At 34.0% G+C, this 27,196-nt stretch overlaps 4 protein-coding genes across 11 annotated transcripts; 1 reads left to right on the top strand and 3 right to left on the bottom strand.

Moving 5' to 3' along the window:
- LOC140805992 (2-oxoisovalerate dehydrogenase subunit alpha 2, mitochondrial-like) lies at positions 1 to 3,501 on the top strand. 2 transcript variants are annotated; one of them, XM_073162395.1, is made up of 9 exons: positions 1 to 368; positions 1,496 to 1,654; positions 1,757 to 1,939; positions 2,009 to 2,166; positions 2,248 to 2,347; positions 2,507 to 2,618; positions 2,705 to 2,844; positions 2,931 to 3,116; positions 3,229 to 3,501. In XM_073162395.1, exons 1-9 carry the CDS (start codon positions 120 to 122, stop codon positions 3,394 to 3,396), a joined length of 1,455 nt encoding a protein of 484 aa, XP_073018496.1. In that variant the 5' UTR covers positions 1 to 119; the 3' UTR covers positions 3,397 to 3,501. The 2 variants fall into 2 exon arrangements, with proteins under 2 accessions (XP_073018496.1, XP_073018497.1); XM_073162396.1 differs by having other exon boundaries at positions 3 to 368; positions 1,523 to 1,654.
- Positions 3,502 to 3,551: 50 nt separating this feature from the next.
- LOC140805993 (sugar transport protein 8-like) lies at positions 3,552 to 5,686 on the bottom strand. Its single transcript, XM_073162397.1, has 3 exons — positions 5,274 to 5,686; positions 4,472 to 5,098; positions 3,552 to 4,386 (listed from the first exon to the last, which is right to left on the bottom strand). The coding sequence occupies exons 1-3, from the start codon at positions 5,577 to 5,579 to the stop codon at positions 3,910 to 3,912; spliced, it is 1,410 nt and encodes a 469-aa protein (XP_073018498.1). The 5' UTR covers positions 5,580 to 5,686; the 3' UTR covers positions 3,552 to 3,909.
- A 7,127-nt stretch (positions 5,687 to 12,813) lies between these two features.
- On the bottom strand, positions 12,814 to 17,980 carry LOC140805996 (uncharacterized). 7 transcript variants are annotated; one of them, XM_073162410.1, is made up of 4 exons: positions 17,661 to 17,980; positions 16,158 to 16,239; positions 13,753 to 15,268; positions 12,814 to 13,648 (listed from the first exon to the last, which is right to left on the bottom strand). In XM_073162410.1, the coding sequence occupies exons 3-4, from the start codon at positions 13,925 to 13,927 to the stop codon at positions 12,987 to 12,989; spliced, it is 837 nt and encodes a 278-aa protein (XP_073018511.1). In that variant the 5' UTR covers positions 13,928 to 15,268; positions 16,158 to 16,239; positions 17,661 to 17,980; the 3' UTR covers positions 12,814 to 12,986. The 7 variants fall into 7 exon arrangements, with proteins under 7 accessions (XP_073018511.1, XP_073018512.1, XP_073018513.1 ...); XM_073162411.1 differs by having other exon boundaries at positions 13,753 to 14,474; positions 14,559 to 17,980; XM_073162412.1 differs by having other exon boundaries at positions 13,753 to 14,474; positions 14,603 to 17,980.
- A 1,519-nt stretch (positions 17,981 to 19,499) lies between these two features.
- On the bottom strand, positions 19,500 to 23,549 carry LOC140805991 (mitogen-activated protein kinase kinase kinase 3-like). Its single transcript, XM_073162394.1, is given in 12 exon segments — positions 19,500 to 20,011; positions 20,165 to 20,259; positions 20,358 to 20,594; positions 20,690 to 20,797; positions 20,911 to 20,970; positions 21,286 to 21,361; positions 21,496 to 21,551; positions 21,553 to 21,657; positions 21,746 to 21,808; positions 21,899 to 21,986; positions 22,122 to 22,448; positions 22,889 to 23,549. Coding segments are annotated over 12 exon segments (1,896 nt in total). The 5' UTR covers positions 23,308 to 23,549; the 3' UTR covers positions 19,500 to 19,749.
- Positions 23,550 to 27,196: the final 3,647 nt, after the last annotated feature.

Here is a 27,196-nt window from a genome sequence, read left to right as displayed (position 1 = left end):
ATTTAGCGCTCGCATTTGCTCTATCCAAGCTCGGGATACTTCAAATCTTGAAACTCGAAAAGTTAGTTCATTCTTCCGTTTGAATTTCGTATTCACTTTCATCTTCTTGATATTTAGTAATGGCGTTTTATGTATCAAAATCTGGGAAATATTTGCGCCATTTCAATCAAAAAATTGGTTTTCAGGCCATGATCAACCTCACTTCTCGGGCTGCTTGTTCTTCCCACGAACATTATTCTGTATCTGAAAACAGCAGAATCACACGTCTATTACCCTGTAATAGGCCAACCCTTTTCATCTCTCGCCGTTTTGAGTCGATTAAACCCGATAAGCAATGGGATTACTTGGATGATAGAGGTGGTTCTCAGGTATTCTATTGGTTTTGTTCTGTTGCTTTTGATATTGTGGACTTTGACTATTGAAAGAATATTAATGTTGTTAATTCTTGAATGAACACATTTTCTTGTGTTTTACGAATTTGGATGTGGTATTGAGTTTGTATTTTTTGTTTTCTTTCGAACGAGCTAATAAAATATCCTGAACTATTAATATTTTTGAACTTTTCATTGCTCCAATGGAAAAAAATTATATTCATCCCGAATTAATTGAGTAGATTCTGATCCTGCTATTATGTTAATAACATAGCTGTTAGATGTTGTTTCAAGAATTTGGAATTTATAGTGGTGATATATTGGCAGAGCATATATTAATTATGTGAGGGATGAGTTAGATTCTGGCATGTTGTTTAGCTCGAAATATTGATGGATTATTGGTTGAAGACTTCGGAAATATAATTACCATTATCAAATATACATGTTTTCTGCAATTGTACCTTGACTTTCAGGTCAGATCTCTGCGTAGTGATACACTAAAGCTTTGGCATGATAAGAAGTTGCTAAAGTTTGACCGCTTACAAAGTCGGTTACTGTGAGACACCATCTTGAATGTTTATGATACTGTTTGCAGTTAGAACTAAACAGCATATCACACTTATGTGCACTGATCAGTGTGAAATCTTTCCTTAAGTAGAAGAATTGTGGAAAATTCTGAGTGTAAATAGATAGACAACCAATAATTAGGTCATTTCTGGATCGTATTATTTGGATTGCTCCCTTTTAGGTTTCTTGTTCAACTGTTGATTTGATGCATGGTCTTCAGATTCTTGGAAGGATTACCATTTTGGCAATTCTTTTTCACTTAGTCTTCTGCATTTGGGTTGCTATGCATGTGTAGATTTCTTTTTGAAAGCATTACAATCAAATGTTAATTGTTTTTGTCAAATCCTATATTAAGTTCTAGTGAAGAGTAATTTTTCTAATATGGAGTGGATTCTATTTTGTTATTCTTCTGTCGTTTTCAGCAACATAGCTGAACACCGAGAAAGATAGAAGTGATTTGGTTCTATAGTTGATAGACAAGTTTTGTGCGTCTGTTTTATGTAAAATATCGGTTGAAACAAGAATATCATCTGAATTTTATTGCTGTTTTTCAATAGTTGCAGTATATTTTTCGTTCTAATCAGGTTCTGAATTTCCCTGGAGGAATAGTTAAATTCACCCAAGAATTGAAATTTCTATCCGAATCAACAGAGAGGGTTCCCTGCTACCGTGTTCTTGATGACAGAGGGCAGCTATTAAGCAACGATTGTGTACAGGTCTTCTGCCTATTATACATACTTTGCATTATATTTTTACACTAGTGCAAAAAAGAAAGATCTAAAAGAAAAGGCCAGTTAAATATGAATTTGTTTACTCAGATTGATAAGAACATTGCTGTGAAGATGTACAAAAACATGGTTATGCTTCAAACAATGGACTCTACCTTCTATGAAGCTCAAAGACAGGGAAGAATATCATTTTATGTCACTTCCATTGGAGAAGAGGCCATAAACATTTCATCTGCAGCTGCACTTACAATGGATGATTTTGTCTTTCCTCAGGTTAGCATATTAAATTCATGTTTATCTTTTATATTCTCGAGAAAGGTGAAAACATGATCGGCTGTGCAGTATAGGGAGGCCGGGGTTCTGCTCTGGAGGGGATTTACACTACAAGAGTTCGCTAACCAATGTTTTGGAAACAAAGTCGACAGCGGAAAAGGCAGGCAGATGCCAGCACATTATGGATCCAAGAAGCACAATTATATCACTGTTGCTTCAACAGTTGGGTGAGAGTATGCATAAGTATTGTGTTTCAGTACATGATTTTCAATTTTACCTTACGAGTAGTGATGGTAATTACCCATCAGTACTCAAGTTCTCCATGCTGTTGGTGCTGCTTATGCTCTAAAGATGGACGGAAAAGACGCATGCACTATAACTTATTTTGGAGACGGAGGCTCTAGTACGGTAAATTTACAATTTAAAACCATTATTGGCACGTGGGAATATGGACTAAAAATTTCTGTTTTATATATTCTGAGACCAGATTTGAAGTTAGATCTCCATTCTTTAAATTTTGATGCCTTTGATATGTGATCTAATTCTTGTTATCCTGATAAACGTTAGGGAGATTTCCATGCTGCGTTAAATTTTGCTGCTGTCGTGGAGGCTCCAGTCATATTTTTCTGCCGAAACAATGGATGGGCTATCAGCACCCCAGTTAGCGATCAGTTTCGAAGTATATATTTTCCTACAAATCTACAAGGCATAATTACAAAAATTTCCTTGTTGGTTCTCTTACTGGACTCTTTATTTTGTCTGTAGGTGATGGGATCGTGGTCAGAGGTCAAGCATATGGAGTACGTAGCATTCGAGTTGATGGTAATGATGCCCTTGCTGTGTTCAATGCTGTTCATATTGCTCGCAAAATGGCAATTAATGAATCCAGGCCAGTTTTAATCGAGGTGAAACATAGTTCTCTGTCGTTTTATGTATTACGTGAAAAAGGATTTTCATATTATGTTTTCAGAGCTGATCCTTTCATTAACAGGCCCTCACGTACCGAGCAGGACACCACTCCACGTCTGACGATTCTTCCAAATATCGCCCTATTAAAGAGATAGAATGGTGGAGATTAGCTCAAGATCCAGTGGCAAGGTTTCGAAAATGGCTTGAAGGATATGGTTGGTGGGATTCTCAAGCTGAGTCCAAATTACGGGAGGCTACTCGTAAGGAGGTAAAAACAAGCGGACCTAGTAGGCTCATAATGCTCGTTTCTTTTAGATGCCAAAGCATCTTTGTGCATCAGTTTTGACATTTGAATGTTTGATATCACCATCGTGCCACAGGTGTTGCATGCAATTCAAGTTGCAGAGAAGATTGAGAAACCAGGTTTAGAAGAAATGTTCTCAGATGTGTATGATGTTCCACCTTCAAACCTCTGTTACCAAGAAAAATCGCTTCGAGAGACGGTCGAAAAGCATCAGAAGGACTATCCTCCTGATTTTCCATATTAGATAGATATCCAAATGTATATAATAGGTAATAATATTGAATACAACTTAACTTCTTTTTTGCTGCATTCATTGACGCGGCCTTGAAAAATCTATGGATTCCTATTTGATCTGTTGCAAGTAAAAGTTACGGGGTAGTTTACTTTGTGTCACGTCGCACACTTACCGTGTTTCGATTAGCCTTCTCTGGTCGCTTAATGCAAACTCAATAGGATAATAGAAGATATAACACCAAATATGAAAAAGATTGAAATGAATGGATCAGATATTTAAGCTGCTGTATAGAAATAGAAAATGAAATTATATAGTATTTAACTGGAATAATCAAGTTCAGGGACAAATCCAGCTTAAAAAAATCTAAACATTAATCCTAAGAAAGAAATCTAAATATTAATCCCAAGAACTAAAACAACCAAGCCAAATCAAACAAAAAATCCAAACATTAATCCTAAGAAAAAAGCTAAATATTAATCCTGAGAATTAAAACAGCCAAAACGAAGCAAAAAATGAAGTAATTCAAACTTCTTCTTTGGTAACTTGTAACTTGAGCTCCTTCTCCACACAAGATTGGTCACCTCGTTCATCCGTGAAGAACCTACGCCAGAACCAGTGTTTCTTCCACACTCTCTCATTCATCTCATCTATGGGAATTCCTTTAGTTTCAGGTAACAAGAATTTGGCAAAACATCCCATAACAACGATCCAGGCAGCGAAGAAGAAGAAGATACTCCACCTCATATGGCAAAGCATCGTCAAAAAAGCTTGAGCAATTATGAATGTGCAGATCATGTTCGTGCTGACTGCAAAGAAAAAGCCTGCAGTCCGTGTCTCCAATGGGAATATCTCACTCGGGATCAACCAGCCGAGGGGACCCCACGACCAGGCGAAACCCGAGACAAAGAAACAGATCAAGGCCATTACTATGTACGCGTAGGATTTGGATATGGCATTTGTTGAGCCCAACTGCGTGGCAAGAATCACTCCTGTGATACACTGCATAAAAAAAGGTACGTAAGAATCCCCTTCTTAGTATCATTAATTATTATAGATTTATGATGTCACAATCTTGAGTATATACCTGAGAAATAAGCATTTGGATTGCAGCCTCGATGAGTAGAGCCCTTCTTCCAAACCTATCAACACCGAATATTGCAACCAAAGTGGACACAGAATTGATCGAACCGGTAACCACAGCTGATAACAACGAAGCATCTGACCCGAGCCCCATTGTTTGAAACAACACAGGGGCATAAAACATGATCACATTGATGCCCGTAAACTGCTGGAAGACTTGCAGTATTGTTCCACAGAAAAGTTGAGGGATACTGGATCTTTTAAACAAGTTTTTAAAAGGGTTCTTGATCTTTTTTGCAGTCTCTGTGGCACGAAAGATTTCAGCATACTCTTCTTGGACGTCTTCTACGCCTCGGATTTTCTTGAGTACCCTTAAACCCTCCTCCGTTTTGCCACGCTCGATCAGGCTAGTGGGCGTTTCGACGATGAGAAGGGATCCTAAGCCGAGGAAAATGGCCGGGAATGCAGCACCACCGAGTGATATCCTCCAGCCATAAGTATGCATTTTGGATGTCAAAAAGTTGACAACATTTGCTATCAAAATGCCTACTGTGATTAGCATTTGGAAGCATATGTTTAGGCCTCCTCTGTACTTTGCTGGTGCAATTTCTGATATAAACAGTGGCACTGCCTATATATATGGAAATAAAGATTAGAGCTTTGTAAACATTATTTTACAAAAAAAGTAGAAAATAAAATTTATCACATTCAATAGATACAACAAATATTAATGTATATTCTATACCGGCCACCATATTTTAAATAAATTGGACGTTGTTTCTATTTATAATATAAGAATATTATACCTGATTTCCAAACCCAATTCCAGCACCCAGACAAAGGCGACCAGCGATGAGCATAGGGATATTGACGGCTACGGCGTTGAGGACGACTCCGACAAAAAAGAAGAACGCAGCCATCTGCATGGTGCGCTTCCGCCCGAACTTTTTGCAGCAAAACGACGCGAAGAAGCTGCACACCACCGCTGCTAAGTACAGTGACGATGTGAAGAGTTGGAGCATCTGATTGTCATATTTGCAGTAGTTATCTTCTTTTGCTCTGTGCTTCTTTTCGTACACGACGGGGAAGAATTTCAGCAAGAAGCTATCCATGGATGTTACTCCTCCTGCATGACATTGATTCGTGTAATATTATTATCAAGATTTAAAGAAAATATAAAGATTACAGGATTTATATATAGTTAATTTCAGGATCTTGAAGAAAATCATGCAAGAAAAGGAATATAGTAAACGTCATATATTTGAATTCCCTTCTTGAAAGTTGGATTCATGAACGAAAAATCTAGGTGGGATTTGTGATTTTAATTTGATTTCTTTGAAACAAATAAGAAATTTGCATAAAGAGTTACGTAAATTCATGGTTCCAGACCTGATATGCCAATATCATAGCCAAACATGAGACCTCCGAAGGCTGCTATGATGGAACAAAGGACGACTTGCTTAGTCAACTTTGCCGGAAAAGAATCGCCGCCCGTCTCGGATGCGAAAACTGGAGGGGCCATCGAGAATATAATTGTATTGCTTTCTTAAGGAAGTTTAATGATTAAGTAGGGGAAGACAGAAGATGAAGGCTGCGGTGTGTAGAACAAAGCACGTATATGTGTATATATAACATTGTATAGAAGAATCCTATTAGGATTTTATCTCTTCGAAGTAATTTTTGTAATGGTAGAATTCTATATGTTGCATCCATTATCCTCTTTTTTTTATATATATATTAATATTAATGTGGGTTTAATATTACACAAAAAAATCTTATCTCAAGATAATTTTGTGATAATGATCTCGATCTGATTTGATCCTCCAACCCATGAAATAGTATTAATTTTTATATCAAAAATATTATTTTTTACTTCAAATATAGACCAGATCGACCTCGTCTCACGGATATAAATTCATGAAAATGTATCACAAAATACATACCCTTAATATTAATATTAACTAGTTTTTCGGGTGTGCGTTGCTTGTTATATTTAAAGAAATTTTCTTGTGAAATTCAAACAATATTAATGTAGTAATTAGATAAAAATAGATGGATTAAAAAGTACGTAAGATAGATCTTACATAATCATATGTTTAATATTTCAACGAGATATAAAGAGATAATTCATAAATTATTGCATAAGATTTTTTTTTGATACAATGGATTACTCTGAATAATTACTTTTATAGTTCTTTGCTTTGTTTGTTGTTAAATAATTATGTTTTTGCGCACAAATTTAGCACAACTGATTATTATATGGATCTCGTTTTTAGTATTAGAATATACGGGACTAATACGTACATTCATAATTGATCGGAAACTGCCAACAATCGATTGTCTCTGATACCATATTAAGATTCACAGAACGCAAACATACGCCTGAGAATTGAGAATAGAACTCCATTCATTTTCTGAAAAATAATATGTCATCCAAATATTTTATCGTCATGACATGCCCATGAGGGCTTGGGGTGTTTTCTCTTGCTTATGTTCTGTATTTCTTGAATCTTGATTTTATAGCGCTAAAGTTTTTGTTTTTTACTTTTATATTATTACTTAATTTATTGGTCATTTTGTTGTTGAAAGAGAGATCCAACCCTTTTTGACAGTGTCTTGGATCTCTCGTAGCTATGAATATGGCATGAATTCTACCACCAAATAATGAAGTGGGAAAACAGATTTATTCAATTTCGAGTTTTGCTTCATTAAATTTTCAGAGTTTTATTTTGATACATTAATTTTTTATTTTTGACTATTTTGATTCAATTGTTGATGTGACATAGGACAACTAAGCAATTTATGATATCACATTAGTATTTTTCGGTGCAACGCAAGCACTCTTAAAAAATTGGATTGAAAACTAAAAAAGGCCAAAGTTAGTATACTAAAACCAAAATTTGAAAATTAGGTTGACCGAAACCGAATAGCCAAGGTTAGTAAAACAAAAAAATTATTTTCCTATCTTTATTATTATTATTTAACTAGTATAAGTATAACAATCGTGCGATACTTGTAATATTAAATTAGTAAATATGCGTTTAGATAATTACTTATAATTATTGATATTGAATATTCATTATATATATATATATATATAACCATTTTTTAGATGAAAATTTGATTAAAATTTTTATTTATTTTTTGAACATTTTAAAAAATATTTACAGTAAATTTTTAATTAAATAATTATTATTAATATATCGATGCATTGACGATCAATATACCAAAAAATCATGATGACATTATTTATTAAACGTTGAAAAACATAATATTATATAAAAATTTTATAGTTTATTTAATATTTTATAGAGTGTGGAGAATTAAATATATAAAAGTAACACAAAACTGTACGTGACTGAAATTAAACTAATTTAAATGATATGATCAATCTAAATATTTAAGGGACTGTAATTTACGTTCTAGTGTTCATAAAATAAACTTCATATTTATTTTTTTACTCTAAAATGCCTAATGTGTCATCAAATGATTTTTAAAAATATTGATATATACATACATTGTCTTTTATATACTTTTTTTATTATTAATTATAAAAAGATATTAAAATTATTCACAAAAACTATTATGAGAACATCTAATTAGTCAATATATGATACAAGTCTTCTACCCGATCCCACTCCACTGAAATTATTGTTTTATAGAACCAATTTCAGTGATTGCATTTTACTGATCTCATCTTTTGTGGATGTTCTTCCCAACCCAACCGCCTGCTCAATCTTAGACAAAAACATATTCTGAAGTTCTTTTTCTATCATCTCGATCTCCTACATAATCACTATTACAAAAAGGCATCAAATCCGATTTTTTTCCTATTTTATAGTAGAGACCAAGTTCTGGCGTTCGTTGTAAGTATCATAGAATCATCTTGTCAGCTAAAAGATGCATTTATGTAGATTCTTCATGTATCTGCTTATGAGACTAAAATAATAGATAATATATGGCCTTCTTGTTATCTAATATATTAAGCTTCCAACAATTTACTTGTAAAGTGTGATGACAATCTTCTTTCCTTCATAATATTTGGTTAGCTTCAAACCACACTCTATATGAGTACTTGCTAAATTGCATTTCTCCGTCTTAAATATGTACACAATTTTGTGAACATATTTTTTTTGGGAAATAAAAATCCCATAAGTAGATTGAACTACTTCAATATCAAGAAAATAATCTATCTTGCCAAGATCCGACATATCAAACTCAACTGTCATTGACTCTTTAAAATTTTCAAACATGACACTATTGTTGGGTGCAATAATTATCCCTGCTTGGTATAGCGATAGACCATAGTCTTTGAGCTGATGTGCGGTTTAAAATATTTGAGTTGCACCATTACTATTAGCTATAACTTATGGTAAAGCGTCAAATGCTCGTCCTACAATTGTTATCAAAGCCAAGGTCGTAGGTTCGATTCCCATTGATTGCAAGGAGTGCAATTATTGGGAGGGAGATTGTTGGGTACAATAATTGTCTCTGTTTGGTAGAGCGATCGAATCATAGTGCTCGAGCTGTTGTGCGGTGTAAAAGATTTGAGTTGAACCATTACTACTAGCTATAACTTTTAGTAAAGCGACAAGCGTTCGGTCCTACAACTATCATTATCCATGAATATAAGATCATCAACATATAACCAAACAATGATCATTTTTCCTTTATCTTCAAATTTGTACAAAGTGTATACTCACATGGACATTTTTTAAAACTCACCTTAAAAAAATAAGCCTTAATTTGACTACATCATGTTCGTAGGACTTGATTTAGTTCATACAAAACTTTTTTCAATTTATATATATATATATATATATATATATATATATATAAATTTGTCGATTTTTCCAGTTTCTTTCAATTTACTCTTGTAAATACACTTCACAACTATTGTTTTTTGACATTTTGGAAGCTCGGTCAGTTCCCAAGTGATTTTAGCATCCATTGTCTTTCATTATTTTGATTCTTTGACAACACCTTCAAAAGCTACTGGGTCACAATATGAAAATAGAGCAAATTATACAAATGGATCATCAATTTGGTTAATATCAATTATCTTATAATTTGTCATCCATGTCAGTCTTCTTTAACTCGTTGATATTTTTGTTCATTTTTCGTCTCATTGACTGTAATGTGTTGATCGATTGTTGCTCGTTGCTCGTTCTGTACATATTGTGCATTCTTCAAATAATGTTGCATTTCTTCTCCATTTTCTCCATCAAATCAGCTTAAATTTGTTGTCTAATAATATTTATCATCGAAAAACTAGAGAGCATCGTGAATATTTTTTGCATTGGAATAGCTAACTTTGCATATTCTCGTGTTAGTATCAACTTTGAACACGAGTCTTTTTCGCACATAATTTTATCTTGCTGAGATAAAGTTATTATGTTTTGTTAGCCCAAATCAATCATGCAAAAAATTTACTAGGTGTTTATTCACTCTCTCTAAACACCTAGCCGATCCTAACAACATATGAGATTGAGTACATATTGATAATCATAGATTGAAAAACAAAAGCAAGAGTGTTCCACCGTTCATTGTTGTGATTGCAATTATAAATAACAAATGACACTTAGTTATTGCATGTTGTTAAATTAGTTCAATATAACTTGTCATAGTAAATTAATAAAATATGAACTTCTTCAAAAACATCGTTTAAGAATTGAAATTCAATCATTATATAACATTAAAGATAATGTGTATTAACTGAGATTATAACAATTGTTTATTTTTTTCAATTATTTATATAATGTTTGTTTCATTTTATTTTAATTTCAATTTATTTTATTAATTTATTCAAGTTTTTGTTAAAGTTACTAAAGAATGTTATTGAGGTAGAATTGTAATATATCAATTTTTGTCACGTGATATGCGTACTTGTTATTAAAACTTGACATGTATACTTGTAATAATATTGTGTTTAAATATATTCAATTGTTATAAATTAATGTGCTAACAAAACTCAATCGGCTAAATTACACAAAAAATCGATTTTTTCACATATATTGTATTAAAAGTTCAAGATATGCATAAAATATATCATCAATATTTCATTTACGACCAAGAAAGTACACCATTGATATTAAATATAATGAGAAAATATTTGTATTCACTAAGAATTTAAGAAAAGAAGATAAATAAAATGATATAACGAGAAGTAAATTATATAAAATAAACACGTGAAAACATGCAAATTTCGTATATGTGATTAATATGAATTTATAAAAAATAAATTTTCATTTTTATTTATTATATTAACTAATTTTATCTCAAATAAAATCAATTCCACGTGCAATATTAGTTTATAATTTTACATTCTCTAACGCTTGCATTTTATATTTATATTTGAAATGACTGATTGGGTATATGAATTCAAAGACATGGAATGCATTTCTTCTTGCGATAAGTAAAATACGATTATCTATTTTGTTGATTATGGAACTGATGTTGGGGCCTAACTAATTAATCATTAGATTATAAATTGAATCACTCACTAGTAAATTGATGGTAAATGATTATAAAAAATAAATGGAGAGGTAAAAGAAAAATATTCTAGCTTCAATTACAAAGTATCTATGGAGAATTAATTCATATATAATTGATTATATCAAGGCACTATTTTTTTCATAGAATAAGATATTCTAAAATGAAGAATAACGCAATTTTATAATGAAGTAATTATGAACTTAACAAATTCGATGAATTAATTAAAGAATTTAGTTATTTATCGATTTTATTATAGTTTCTCATAAACAAATGGTCCCCATTACGTCTTCCAAAATAATGAAGAGATAAAATGTAATTTAAAAATTATATGTGAAGATGGAAAATTATTTTCGTAACTTTAAGTTTGGATAAAAATATAATTGATTTTGAAATAATTAAATTTAAATTATGATTTGGATTATTATGATGATATCCAAAAAATATTAATAATATATTTAATATATAGAGAATATATATTATATATTATTTGTTATCTAAAAGATATTAATAGAATAAGATTTTAGAAATATAAATTTTTAGAGTTTATATTTTGTAGGAACTGAGAAATCCTAAACAAAAGAAAATTGATAAATACAAAATTTTGGCGTAATTTTCGGTTTTTGGATCTTCAAAATCTGAAATTGTTATTTTATTATTTACTATCTTTTATTTAATAAAAAGGTAAAAAATAAAATCTGCCGAGATATTGAAAATCTCTTTTTCAATCAACAAGAAAGATATGTTCTATTTAACTTTTTAAACATAAATGTATTTAGAAGTTTTTTTTATATAGAAAATTAATATTATTTAAAATCATCATTAATTTATGTTCATAAATTGGAGTTTAATTAATGAAATTATATAATCGTTTCCACGATGATTGATAAGAAAAATGTACCCGAAACTCGGAATACTAAACTTCATATTCTGCGTCCACCACAGTACCAGATTATGACTAATACCTTGTTACTCGATCTCATTGTCTTTGGATTTGTATATTTCACAACATTTATCTTTAACAAAAACATAATCGTCTGATACACATGACAAGAGTGTAGAAATATAAGGAAAAAAGAGAGACGACCACCGAAAAGAGGCTAAAGGATGTTGTGGTTCAATCTAAATAGAAGATATATAGATACAAAAATATAGTCACTTGGTTGTATGAAATGGTTACAAACAAGCGAAAAAATATTCTTGAATTCTATCGAGTAAAATCTCTTCTTTCTCGTCTAGCGGGGTTATTCACCTCTTTCCCCTTCTTTCTTGGGACTTTGACCAACTCAAACTAGCCTTGCATCATGTGGTTTATGAGTTATGACACATTCCTCCTAATTTGTTTGGCAATATTTCCAGCATAATGGGAACTTTGGTGTTTACATCATAGATACGTTTAAATTTCTTAGATTTGATGAAAGTAAATTGACTTTTATGCATGAGAATCCATTTGTGGTATTTTTGTATTATCCAATTAAAACTACGGGTTGAGTTAACGAATGTCGCATCATAATTTTTCCTGGCGGCTGCATTTGAAGACAATCTTGTCTTTCTGAAAGAAACTTCCAATGCTAAATTATGTCTTCCTATGAATTATAGTGCCATCATTGGGGCAAGAAATGCCTCAACAGATGGACTTGCCAGTGTGGTCCGAACGAATGCTCCGGTTAAAGTACAGCGGACAAGGTGCCTCCAATCTGGTTCAATCCCAAGTCACTACACAGTATAGGGACTTGCGATTTACGACCTTGCCTACTAGTCTTTAATCGGCCTCCGCAGGCAGACGAGAATCTAGCATCTTGCAATTGGGAATCCAGCAAAATTTACTTATGTGCAAGTTTAAAAACCCAGATAGAAGCCAAGACAGAAATAGGGAAAAGGAAACAGTTTATTAACTCAACAGACCCAAATCAACAACAGACTGACTCAAAGCACAAACTTAAACAGGATGACATTTCCTGATGTACTCACTTCAATGTAAAAACAACACACACAATCATAAAAAAAAAAGTACGAAAGCGACTTTATCAAGGCTTTTCAAGCCCAAAAAAGTCGATGAAGTTGTGATCTTTGACACATCCTTGCTGGGGAGGACTCACTAAAGGAAGATTCAAGAGTTCAGTATAGCTAACATCAGAATTCATCGCGTCGTCCCAGATTGTGTTCTGATCAGTACCGATGTATCCTAGATTAGCGTTATCAAAAGAATGAGGACCAATCATGCCCGGATTCGAGCCACTTGCAGCATACCATATTTCATTCTTGCAATAAACAGAAGGTCCGCTGGCAATAAACGGCAACTCAACCCTATAAGGTATGACATCAGAACATGGATCAAAGCCACTGTTGTTATCTCTGTTATAAGAAATATTTGAAACTTGAGATCCAAATGCCACTGTTGATACATTCTCAAACTGAGACAAATTCACAGATTCTTCTTTAGGAGTGTCTTCAGGGTTGTCACCAGAAGGTGGGCTAGTGGCTCTGAACGTGCGACTGCCGACAAGTACATGGTACTGATTCTTCACTTGATTATCTGTTCGACCATAAAAATGCTTAGAAATAATTGACCATTTGCTTCCATAGCATTGATAAAGTTCAAGAACCTTTCGCTTCTCCTCTACACTAAACGGCTTCTTATTAATTTGGGGATCCAATTGATTCACCCACCTTAAGCGACAACTCTTCCCTGCAATTAAAATAAAATAGAGAAGCCGCGTTTTTAGTTAAGAAATTGGAACGGATGGGAAAAATGCAATCATATGTGGTGAAATAAAGAAAGGATATGGATACCTGTTCTTCCTGGGAAGTGTTTTGCTATAAGCTCCCAATTATTTGGACCAAACGTTTGGACAAGTGTTGTAAGCAGTGCATCTTCCTCAGGCTTCCAATGAAATTTGCTGCATGTAAACTTCTTTTTGTTTCCCCCATTCCCTGTTTTAGAGTCCTCCATTGCCAGGAAATTCATAGATTATCGAGTTCTTATCCCATGGGTTCTCCCAATAAGCAGCCCGCACAGAGATATAAATAGGTACAGAAACAACTATCATGGATGTATGGTAGGTGAAATTTTATTAATTTGAATCAGATTATTAAAGTGAAACTGATTTTGTCGATTTGATTACATTGACCGAATCTGTCACCTAATTCACCAAACTCAAGGCGTAACGTAAACACATTTACTGGAACAATAAATTAGTCCAACGCCCTCGATATCTCTTTTCCACGTGTCAATACAAGGTTAAGTACATAATAAGAAAGACATGCAAAGATAATATTTGCTAAAGCAACGCTAAAACGTAATGTGAAATTAATTAAAACAACGTGCTTGTCCATCGTAATCATAATTGTAAGTTGATTCATGTGAATAGTCGAAATGATGCGATTTTCATCTTTCTAACAAGAGTGGAGAGAGTTTGAGGAACTTCTCTGATAGTAATTGGCACATTATTTCAATTTCAGAAGACCAGTAGACCACCCAGATATGCAAGCCACTAGATCGAGGGCTGTGCCAACTGTGCCAGACATATATACCAACAAAAGTGGGTGAGGATGAAAACATATAGTTTTCTAAGATAGCTGAGTACAAAAATACACACCACTGTAAGCTCTTAATCATATTGAGAGTCTTTAATCGTGTTACCTCTTTTGGCATTTCCAGTTATCCAGGGACATCTTAAGGACGCCCTCGTAGAAAATAGAAAGAACATAGATTTATCAAAATTAAAAAATATGCCAGTTTAGTGAATAAATGCAACTCCAAAAAGAAAATGACCAGCTGAAAACTGAACAATTAACCAGATTTTTTTAGAACAACAATTAACCATATTTATTTTAGAGAAATAACAGATTTATCTAAACCAGATACAATGTCGTTACAGTAATTTTTGTTTAAAATTCATTTTTCGTTCCATTAAATAGCAACCCCCAAACATCAATGAATTTTCTTCTCTATTTCTCTGAATTTGTCTCATCACGAATTTGGTAGGACATTACTTTCTTACATCGAATGGAAAATATTATTAGTAAGTTGCCAAGGCCAGTTCAACACTGCAAGTTGTGTCTCAACAGGTGAAACCTTGTGGAAAACAAAAGCATACAATGTCATTTCGTAGAACAAATAGAAAACAACTATTTATGATGCCTTACACAGCAATATTTGGAAATTAAGATGTCTTGCATACCACCTCATGTTTACACTGATGTTCACTGCCAAAGATTAATTGACGACTAGAACACATACGGGTGGTGGACCCTAAGAATAAGTATTTGCTTGTGGGTCACTGGCATATATTGACAATCTGCAAACCTGATCAATTAGTGATGCCAAGTAAATGTTCATATAAATTGAAAGGATTTATACGTTTCTGAAATTAAAACAAGAAATATTTTCATCTTGTATAGGTGAAAAATAGATTGTCAATAATTCAACAGTCGTTGAACAATTTTCTACAATATTATCAAGTGAAAAAGAGATCGGGATGTTAACAAGAAGTTATTGCCAAACATTGAGCAATTTGGTAATGTCAAATTGACTGTGAGTGAAGGATTCTATGACTTATTTAAGAAGCTTTTGTGTAAACATTGTTGTTCAATTGTTTCATCCCGATTAATTTGAAAATCACTTCACTAGTTCTTTGGAGTAAGTTAATTGCCATAATCAGAACTTAGAAGATATGATTTTTTACATTTTTTTATGTAGCTGTTATTCTATCTCTATATTTGTTACTCAGCTGAATCTACATTCGTAATATAAGTCATAGACATAACTTGTACCTTTTTAAAGCTTTCAGTTCATATATATTTGGGGTTAATCTCTAAAATCATGAAGATAATAAGCTTCTAAATCGCTTTACAAACATCAATATCACTCCAAGATCCAAGTTCCTATCACAAAAAACTGAGCAATTTAACTGTCTTAATGATCCACCGCCTTCATAGGTTTTTGTACATTTCGAGGTTTTATACATGATTGGTTTTCAAATAAATATTTACTTTGGGATAAGAACTCAAAGTCGGCATCATTTTCACGATCCCATACACTCTCACAATACAATATATGTTTGTCACAAAAAAAAAAAAGCACTACATAAAATATAAAACTTCACCAACAGAAACTGTAATGAAAACTTTTTCCATAGAGTACAACGATTCAGTAGCCAAATATTAGAGGAAAATGTCACAAGCAAGAAGAGTACTGCCACGTCAGCTGATAATGAGTAATCCAGCCCACAACCAGCCCAGCACACATGTCGGATTTGCAAACAAGGAAGATAATATCTACAAGAGAGGCACACATGGGAAGTTTAAAGAGAAAAAGAAGCAACTTAATTTTAGAAGGAAAAAAAACTTCATTATTGTTAATAAAAATAAATGATTATCTCTTATTGAAGTAATCATAGGTAGATCAGAAACATTCTTGATCATTAGCACGATTAATTCATAGGTTCAATTTGTATCAATAATAATGGCAGCACTTGTATTCATTTGTTAGACGAGCTCTGGGGTTTTCTCAAACAAGCCCCGCCAATCATGAACATTGTAGGGAAGAAAGTCAAATAAAAACAAAAATATTTCGGATTTAAATGATTAAGCACTTATTCGCCTTATAACAGTCATTTGCACGAGCTCATAACAGAAAACTCTTGGGGTTCCTTTACCAGATCCATGACGATAATGGGGAGGATGATTTTACACTTTCCACATGAAAAATTCACTCCAGGCCAGGTAATCAATCACAAGGAAATTGCATTTTTACTAGTAATGTGAAAGCTCTGTGCCAGTGAAGCAAAAAATGAGGTGCCTCCCAGAAAATGAATATGATATGGATGATGTTCAAATGTATATCTTTAACATCAGACACAGACGACACAAAAAGGATAGGCAGCACTTTTTGTACAGCCTTGGGGTAATAATTGGTAGTCCACTTCATTCTTCTATGGACTTTGTCAACATTATACAAGAAGTATCTTTTCTCAGATGATGGATTGGTTAGTTTTCAAGTTATACAAATCCTCACAAGCAAAAGTAGGTTTATGAAGCCCGCACGAGACATTTTACATTCGAACAATTGGAAAGATAAGTCAAAGGTTGGAGATTTAAGGTATAGCTCTCAATGACAACCTGAAAGAGCTTCACAAATATCAGACCATTTTGTGTTCCAAAACCCCAAATATTAGTACTTCTAATTTTTTATTATCTTATCAAAAGGGTTGGAATGGCCAAAATGCAGTAAGCCCATCAAAAAACCAACTATTTCATATGCCACTAGCTATTCTCCAATTCCTAGGCAATAAAACTAAATCGTACTCCAAGCATTGAGGCTTAAAGTTAGGACTGCAACACTATTTTTCAGCAGCTTCAATTAGCATGGTCCATAAAGTTTAAGTTTGTGCAAAGTTCTATAAACAGAAGCCATCATTTTTTGAATAATTCTGTCACATACGAATCTGTGTGTTGTAAAAACGGGACCTAAGACCCAAAATAACACAACGGAAAGGAGGATTACAAAGCTCACGTTCTAGGGGGTGAATCACCTGTACCATACAAGAAAACTAGCTAAGCTCTAGGCAGGACGTCAATGAAGTAAAACCAGAGTGTTGGCAAGTAACTCAAGATTGTTTCGAACAAGGAATAACATTTCTAAATATATCTAAAACAAGTAAAATGCTGCCTCCGTATCGTTGAAAATAAAAACTTACAGTAACGGAGAAGGGGGTCCGAATGACGAGAAAGTGGCTGGCGAAGGACAGGCCAGAAGTAGAAGAATTAACGGCCCAGAGGAGCGGGAGGCAGAAAAACCCCCACTTGAAGAATCTTCGGGCGTAGGTCAAAGATTCATCATGGGACAGGCCGAGCGGACCATCGATGGTGGGATTTTCGACCCGTCCAGGTCTTCTCGAAGATGAGTTGCCGACATCCACCGCGACGGCAGCGGTGGGGGTATGCACCGGGAAGTGGATTCCTCGATTCGTTTTCCATGGTATCAACACTTCCACTAGCTGGGTACCTCATTAGACCTTTTGAATAAATTTTTATTTATTTGAGTTTTCTTTAAGAAAAAAATTTAAGATTATTTAGATATCAAATTAAATATTAGATTTTTTTCAAAAAAAATAAATAAAAATTAGTTAACTTCTAGAAGGCAAAAACTTGTGGAGACGGTCTCACGGGTCATATTTGTGATACGGATCTCTTATTTGGGTCATCCATGAAAAAAATATTACTTTTTATGCTGAGAATACTACTTTTTGTTGTGAATATGGGTAGGGTTGATCCGTCTCACAGATTAAGATCTGTGAGACGGTCTCACATGAGACTCACTCATAGTTGGCAAAAACTTGTGTGAGACGGTCTCACGGGTCGTATTTGTGAGACAGATATCTTATTTAGATGATCCATGAAGAAGTATTACTTTTTATGCTAAGAGTATTATTGTGAATATTGGTAGGGTTGACCCGTCTAACAGATAAATATCGTGAGACCGTCTCACAAGAGACCTACTCTTAATTATTTATGTTAAATAAGTAATTCACATCCGATATTTTCGATATCTTATGATTACTAATAGTTATAATTTTTTATAATATAATAAAAACTTGATCATAAAACTCTAATTATAAGCTATATTATGTGTTATTAAATATGTCATCCTTGAATTATCTTTGTAATTTTACCTTACTTACTGATTCATATGTATATCTACATCTCTCTAACTTCATTTTTCATCGTGAAAAAGACTTGAATAAGGGGAAAAGAACCAATTTCTCACCTTCCTTTCAAAAATTACTCTTCAAATAGATGTTATTGACGATCTTACTTCATGTTAACGAACTTCTTAATGAAAAATTTCATTTCGACGTCAACTTTTCTTAAAAACGACGAATGTTAGTACGAGGTTATTTTTTTAAAGCATTTAATCGTGGTTTAATAGCAAGCCTATGAACATTTTGTAAAGAAGTAAATGTTGTAAACCAAATTTCTTTATTATTTCTTGGTTCGAGTTTGAGCTATACTTTCGAATCCCATGCATTTCTAGGCAAAAGAGATCGGAGCATATCAATCGGAGAATGTCCGATCAAGCTTGATATCAAATATCATAATTTCTATCAAAAAAATTATTCGATTCATAGGTTCGGCTTGATTTGAGTACTTCATGTCTTGCATCAATCCTCACGATCCTGAGTTTTTATTTTGACAAGATATTGTTGGAAATTGGCTTTTGCTTAATCTCGAGAAACAAAACTCTAAATTATTATAAGAATATGTCTCTTGTGAAACGATCTCATGAATTTTTATCTGTGAAACGGATCAACCCTACTGATATTCACAATAAAAAATAATATTCTTAGCACAGAAAGTAATATTTTTTCATATATGATCCAAATAATAGCTCTGTCTCGCAAAATAAGACTCCGTCTCCAACAAGTTTTTACCTTATTAAAAAACTGAAACCTACTAAAATATTAATTTGGTTTCGGATGAATGAAACATTTATTTTCAAAATAAACAAATATTAAAGCAAGATGGGGTTTGGACTATGAGGGAAAGTGAAGTCCCGATTCGGAAATAATTTTTAAGATTAATTAGCATATGATCTACATTCAAACAGCAGACAACAGTAAATCTATATTTTATTTACAGAGGAGCATCAAGAAATCCGGTGATCACAAAATAAGACGAAACCGTAACCTGTCCTGCCAAGGCTCCACAAAGCAACTCTCACGTGCATCGACCACATGTGGAAATGAGTTTTCCAGGTAAAAAGATTCTTCGTAACATTTTAAAATTCTACGGCATGGTTCTTGCAGGGGATATAGATGAGGTTATAGCTCTAAATTGAGGGACTTCGAGAAATGGATCGAGGGTGCTTCTCGAGTTGGGTTGTCTGAACGGAAAGACAGAGTGTTCACTGTAATTATGATTGTTTTGACCAACCGTATAAGATGGGTGTGGCGGAGAAAGGAAAGCGTTCCTATACGCGGGTGCATCTCGTCGTAACGGGCTCGAGGTGGGAGAGACGGGCAATGATGTTATGGTTCGTGCATTATCCCTGAAGATATAACAAATAGAAATAATTCAAGACTAGGGTAATTCAGTAACATGCACAGGGAAGAACAAATCCAGTAACACGTCGCCCTTCTTTTCCGATCCTGGATATGTATTATATATAAATAGCAAATAGTTCAAGATTTAAATTGAGTACCTTGGACTTATCAAGGTTCTCGGCACTGCGAATCTCAATGTGTCGTCTCTGTCCAAAGAATTGTTGTTTCTGCCCGACTGAAGTTCTTGGGCCGTCTGTAAGAAAAAGAGTTAATAAAAAAAACCATGAAATTTGTACCGGCTTCTAACTACCTTTACTTAGAAGCAATGAAGTCGACAAAATGGAAATTTACCGGAGTGCGGCTTCCATCAAAGGCACGAGGAAATGCTTCTCGGGTTATATTGGCATTGGTTGCTCTTTGTGTAGTTTGGTTTTTAACAAAAGGGTGACAGAGTAGTTGAGATGCAGTAGGCCTCGCAGATGGTTCACGCTGCAAACATAGCCTTATAAAACCTTTCAGATCAGGAGATAAGTGATCGGGAATCTCTGGAGCATCTCTACTATTTCCAATCTTGAATATAGCAGCTACCTGTCAGATAATAAATTAATAACTCTATCAACTCCAGTACTTTCAATGCTTCAAGTCAATCTTTGGAATCAATGGCGTGAATCTGAAATACGAACCCCTTCATATTGGCTCCAGGGTGGTTTTGATGTGGCCATTTCAAGAACCGTGCATCCTAAGCTCCAAATGTCCACTGGAAGGCTGTAACCATTTGTATTCATCACAACCTGAGAGGCAATAGCATATGCTTCCTTAGAAAAATAGCACACAGAATAAAATCTTCATCTATCTGTCTATCAACACACACACATATATAATAGAGAGAGAGAGAGAGAGACACCTCAGGAGCCATCCAGTAAGGACTGCCTTTGAAGGATAACATCGATGAACAGGCAGTTATCTGCATTAGAGTGTAAGACGAAAGTAAATACCAAGATTTTATCCAGATTATCCATTGTTAAAAAAAAGAGAGGCCAAAATATTACTCAAATCACCAATGTAACATTTTTACTAGTGCAATAATGATCACGTCTACTTGAAGTATTCCGTCAATCATAAATCAGTTTTCAGCCCAAAAAATTCAAGAAGTCAGTTCGATTTCATGTAATGTTCTATGTTTAGATAACTATTTTTTTCGAAAAAAGTTATTATCATAATGTGTCTAATTTCATCTGACAGACAAGTAAATAATGACAACTTGAAAGAAGATACGTACATGTTTTGCCATGCCAAAATCGGCGAGCTTAATTTCACCATTGGGATCCACTAAAATATTTGCGCCTTTTATGTCCCTGCAGAGGAGAGACCAAATTGGAAAAAGAAAAAAAGAAAAACGAAACACCAAATTGGAGAAAAAAGAAACACCCAAACAATATTTCATGCAAAACAAATAATCTTAGCACCAGGGGAGGGCATCGGGCATCACCTGTGAACTGTGTTTTTTCCATGTAAGTAAGAAAGGCCAGAGAGAATCTGCCTAGCAGTAATTTTGAATAACAGGTTCCCCAAAAGCTCCATATTCTTGCAATAATTTGTGGATCGAACCACCCGAAACATACTCCAAATAAACAGATAACCTTTCTTCGTTCTGGAAGAACAAAGGGACATTGTTACAAGGTGCACGAGGACTGAGTGTAAGTATTAGATTGAATAATAAAATAACATTTGACTCTCACCAGATCACTTCCATAGTACTGAACAACGTTTGGATGTGAAAGCTGACTAAGCAAGGTTATCTCCTGTTGTAATAATCAAATATGTCAGAAAGAGAACAATCAGTTAAAAGCCTCTGAATTATATGCACAAAAGTAAAAAATATTCAAGAGTACCTGATTCAGTTGCCTGAGGCTCTCTTTTGATGATTGATCATCTGAAACGACCCTGACTTCTTTTATCGCGCACATTTGCCCATTCTCGCTGCAAAATTAGGCATTACAAGATATTACAAATAGGCCAAAACGTTTACATAATGAAAACTATAAAATATAGTAATAAATGACCTTTTTTTTCCCAAATACGTGCATATGCTAAGTATATTAGAATCTCTGTTACCTGTTAAACCCGAGGTAAACATGACCAAAAGTGCCTCTTCCAAGAAGCCTCCCTTTCCTCCATTTTGACGAACTACTACCCGAGCTTTCGGGTATCCCGGGACTTCTTGGGGGAGTAGGTAACGCAGAGGGGCTAACAGGAGTACTACCAGGTGGAAGGGGTAACCTGTGGCACTCGCCTTTTACATCTTCCAGTTTACCATTTGTCGTGTCCAAGTTAATACCATTAATTCGAGCATGAAGAGGCGATGTGACAGCGTTGGTACACCGGGATCCTCGACCTGGGCTCCGTGACAATGGGCTTAGCACTTTGTTCTCCCCACTCCCTCTGAATGATAAACAGGAATTAATTGAGGCACAACCGAACTGTAAACAGATAATGGTGTAATTTATTGGCATAAATTTATCACACTGATAGGATAATACTGCTGTGATATCTGATTCTTGGAGTTTCTAGTTTTGCTCTTCACAATAAGTCAACGGCTCAAGTATAGCATGGATGGACACAAAATCAGAGAGCACACCAACCACAAGACTGATTGAATTAAACTTTTTACAAACTTCCTCAATTAAAAAGAAATTCAATAAACTATGAAACGAATCAAGAAAAGATTGACCCATGAGCAAAACGAACCAAAATTTTCAATCTCGATGCCAAAAATCCAAGAATCAATTTAGATCCAACCATTAAACATATCCAAGAGTAAGATTTCATTCATCAAAAAACAAGAATAAAATCTAAAATCTTCAGCTGAAAATCCAACAAACCTTAAACCAGCCATATCAGCAAGATGAGCCGGATCATCAGACGACCCAGATGAACTAACACTGGAAGCAGAGCCCGACCCGTGCCCCAATCCGACACCATGGCCCGGATGCTCCGTCGGTGATTCCAAAGGCCTAGGCAAAGGGTGCCCCCTCTCCAAAGATGAAGCCGAATCAAAACCCGAAAACCCCGAACCCCCTCCTCCTACAAGGGAGAATTCCCGACTACTTCTCGGAGAATTTCTCGATTGTTTCAACACAAGAACCTCGTCAAAGCTCCGGGCTTTACTGTCTCTGTTGTTTCCATTTTCTTTCCCCTTTTTCTTCAAACTTTTCAGTGATGAACCCTCTGAAGACGAAATCTCAGGCCTGGTTTCTGAATCCTTGCTCCTCCCGGATATTTTATCCCACCAAGCTGGCATTTTTTTCACAGAAAAAAAAAGTAGATAAAACACCAGAATCAAGCTCACCTATGCGTGTATCTTTACATTAACACACCTAGCTGTGTGTGTTGGGTATCTGTGTACCTATCTTCTATGCGTAAAACAGAGAGAGGCAGAACAAGTCTCGAATCGGGATATTTGGGTTGAATTTATATGAAGAAAGAAGAGGTGAAGAAGACAAGTTGAGGAAGAAAGGACCCATTTCTTGTATTCTCTATCTTATATTTAATTGCGGTGGTGTTATCCTTTATTTGTATTTATATATATAATTAAATATATATATATATATATTAATTATATATAATTAATATAAGTGGAGAGTGGTGAAAGGTGGTGGGGTCCCCATAAAAAAGCCAATGGGAAATGCCACAGTTGGGGGTCGGCAGCCGGTTGTTGGATCGAACCAGCTGTATGATGTGGTTTATTACCATCTGTGACACGGATTTTTTTTTTATTTTAGATATATATGAAAAATTATTTTTTATTATTTTAAATATAAACATATCTTTCTTATATAGATATTATCACACAAAATATCTATTAATTATCATTTTAATATAATGAGAAATGTTTCACATAAAACCAAATAATTTGATTCGGTAAAAGGGATATAGATTTTTTTGTCTCGTAATTTACATGGTTATCAATTAATTTACAGTTTCGTTTTAGTATTTTTCCACTTGAGTTGCTGACGTGACATTAGACACGTCAGGAATTTCTACCCCACATTAGCAATTTTTATGACGCGATTGTTTTTTATGTCATGTCATTATTTTATGATATCGCGTCAGTCTTCAATTAAAATGACTGAAATTGTAAAGTAAATACAAATTATGGAACCAAAACCATAAATTAACTTATAACATCACCAAATATTAAAAAATGTATGTGAACCTTACAAAATCCAAAATAAAATTTTTTTTCCCCATCGTTGAGATTTCCACCCAAGTTATTGAGATATGATTCCTTCCGATAATCATTTTGCATTATCGAAAGGATGACAGATATCCATATAGAGAAGCATGTAGTTTTGGCAAAAACTTGTATGAGACGGTCTCATGGATCATATTTGTGAGACGAATCTCTTATTTGAGTCATCCATGAAAAAGTATTATTTTTTATGCTAAGAGTATTACTTCTTATTGTGAATATGAGTAGAGTTGACCCGTCTTACAGATTAAGATCCATAAGACGATCTCACATGAGACTCACTATGTAGTTTTTCTAACTTTTGGAGAACTCGTATAATTTCTTACAAGTGGCTAGGGAAATTTTGGTTTATAGTCACTCACTCTTGTTATGTTTTGTTTTAAACTAATAATTATCTATGTTAGATAACAGTCCCATACGATTCAAAAGATTAAAATTTTCGATAACATCGACTATAATTTTTAACATAACGATTCATATGTTATATTCCATGTAAGTATTGTCACGGCCGCCACCAATCATCATGTGAATATTGGACCACGGAGGCAATTAGGTTATTTTTTTTTTATCTGGCGATATATATATATATATGTATATTGGATTTATTTAAATATTATATGATGGAAAACTATTTTTTTAAAAGCGTGTGAGTGAATGCATGTATCTGGTCAAGGGAAAAGGATGTGCTACTGGCCTACTTGTACTGCTGCCTAACTCAATCCCTAATTTTACATTAAATCACTAACTATTGAAGGCTTTTATCCTAGATGACTTTTGATTAATAGACAAAGTACCATTAAGCCAACCTAGACAAAGGGTTACATACTTGTGCCCGCTCTCGCGATTAAACTAGTATAAAATTTATTCATACGAGTATCAACGTGCACGCATCGAGTTTATATATATACTCGACTCACTCAAATTACTCTTATTACGATAGCTGCACTGTTGGAAGGAAGGGGCTTGGAGTACTTGAGAAGGGCTTGTGCGGCAGAGGATTTGACCTTGACGAAGGCTTGCGGTGGCGCAGAGAACCACATCTTTGTCCTGTCTGTTATTCTGGGGTTCTTGATAAATTACAAACCTCACGTTTCTTTTCGTCTTGTCCCATCTGGACGGATCATGGAGTGGGTCTCGGGTCCAGTTTTTCAGACCTGTATGAGTATGGCGCAGGTCATGAGTCCTATAATACCCGTCACATATATGTAGATATAAATATTCTAAGATTTAGTTTTATTCATTTTTATTTTTTTAGTATCCCACCTCAAAGTCAACCATAAACATGTTTGATTCTGTTTTTGGTTAGGCTTTAGTTTATTATCCAAATAGGTAGACCAATTATAAATAAAAGACTACTGTCCCTGCACCACCATAATTATACGCTAATGTTAGTGGTTCAAGCCTCAAGGTATCTCTCAAACAAGATTAATGTTTTCATTTTAAAACAATTCGGGTCTCACGGCTCATGGGTCTAACCCACCCCGTTTCGTATTCGGGGTGGGACGGGTCCAAAGAATATTTAACCCGGTTGGGATGGGTAATGGGTCGAAATTTTCTTCATGGGACTGATCTTGGGTTTAACCATACCCGCCCCACATCCGCCACATTGATATCCCTAGTTATTATGTAGTGATGCTATCAAATAAAGAGACAAATGAGTAGGTTGTCAATTCATTTAATAGTTATATAGATGTCAAAAAGATTTTCAGAAAGATTAAACTTTTATGCCACTTGGATCATTAAAATGTTGGTTGAACCCATTATTCTGCTAACTTTTGCGGTCTTAATAAACGAGAATCACACTTCACTACATAACAATATCGTGAAATATATGGAGTTTCGATGGAAGTAAGTGGCATATAGATGTGATGAATACACGGATATTATAATAAGTGAAAAAGAACTGATTTAGGCTTACAACCAAAATTGAAGACGCGCATCGGAAGGATGCTATGAATCTTCGATTCTTCATATTTCAAAAGTCAAGGTAATGTTATAGAGATGATAAAACTTATGAGAAAAATGAATGTTAACATTAACAACATTGTTTTATCAAAAAACACCAAAAAATGCAAATATACATCACCAAACATTCAAAATTATATTTTTCATATTCTTATCGAGAGAGTGAGAAAGAAAATACGTGAGGAGGTTGAAACTGCAAAACTCTGTCTTTTGGTTGATGAGGCTAAAGATATATTAGACAAAGAGCTGATGATTATTGTGTCGAGATATGTTGATCGTGAAGGGTTCTTAATTGATTGATTGATTCGTCTTATTTTAATGTTTTTTATTTCTACTATAGCAACATAACGATCATTGTCAACCATGAAACTTCTTAAAAAACCTCTTCGTAATAAAATGGACGAAGAGTTTTTGACAGATTCTATTATTTTCTATATTAAAACAGAGTTTACTGCAAGGTCTTATTCAATATCGACTAGTTATAAACGAAAAACCGCATGACACATCTTCAGTAGTCTATATCTCGTTCGTGTCGCCACCGTTTATCGAATCACCCACCATCAAAAAAATTCTGCCTATACCCCTGTTTACATGTATCGATATTTTATCATTATATAATGTATAAACGAATTACATATATTTACGAGATGGAAAAATTATAACATTTGTTCAGTATATCTGTCTTTTTGCAATTTTGATATTTTTTATAGTCATAATTGAGTCTTAATTTTTTTCCAAAAGAAAAATTGAGGCTTAAATATAATATAATTAAAAAAATTGAGATGATATTTTTCTTGAAAAAAGGGAGGATTTTTTTTTTTTAGGGTATAAAATAGAAGAGAGGTAATATTATTTATTTTATTTGTCTGGTTACTACATTTGTATCACTGCGTATGCAACTTAAAAGAAAGAATAAAGTGAGAATCCATATCGACATTTGTGCTGCGACAAACGCGCCTACATGTGCCTTTTA

The sequence above is a fragment of the Primulina eburnea genome, chromosome 11, assembly GCF_022965805.1.
Source record: "Primulina eburnea isolate SZY01 chromosome 11, ASM2296580v1, whole genome shotgun sequence".
Classification (NCBI taxonomy): Eukaryota; Viridiplantae; Streptophyta; class Magnoliopsida; order Lamiales; family Gesneriaceae; genus Primulina; species Primulina eburnea.
The sequence above is the reverse complement of the archived record's forward strand: the minus strand, read 5'-3'. Positions and strand labels throughout refer to the sequence as shown.

Bases quoted from the DNA above. Each gene is read 5' to 3' on its own strand.
- LOC140805992 (XM_073162395.1), top strand. From the start codon at position 120: ATGGCGTTTTATGTATCAAAATCTGGGAAATATTTGCGCCATTTCAAT. The intron at 369-1,495 runs GTATTCTATTGG...GTTTTTCAATAG, and splicing joins ATGATAGAGGTGGTTCTCAG to TTGCAGTATATTTTTCGTTC. The intron at 2,348-2,506 runs GTAAATTTACAA...GATAAACGTTAG, and splicing joins GAGACGGAGGCTCTAGTACG to GGAGATTTCCATGCTGCGTT.
- LOC140805993 (XM_073162397.1), bottom strand. From the start codon at position 5,579: ATGGATAGCTTCTTGCTGAAATTCTTCCCCGTCGTGTACGAAAAGAAG. The intron at 5,099-5,273 runs GTATAATATTCT...CCATATATATAG, and splicing joins GAATTGGGTTTGGAAATCAG to GCAGTGCCACTGTTTATATC. The intron at 4,387-4,471 runs GTATATACTCAA...TTTTTTATGCAG, and splicing joins TCCAAATGCTTATTTCTCAG to TGTATCACAGGAGTGATTCT.
- LOC140805996 (XM_073162407.1), bottom strand. From the start codon at position 13,927: ATGAATTTCCTGGCAATGGAGGACTCTAAAACAGGGAATGGGGGAAAC. The intron at 13,649-13,752 runs GTATCCATATCC...TTTTAATTGCAG, and splicing joins ACACTTCCCAGGAAGAACAG to GGAAGAGTTGTCGCTTAAGG.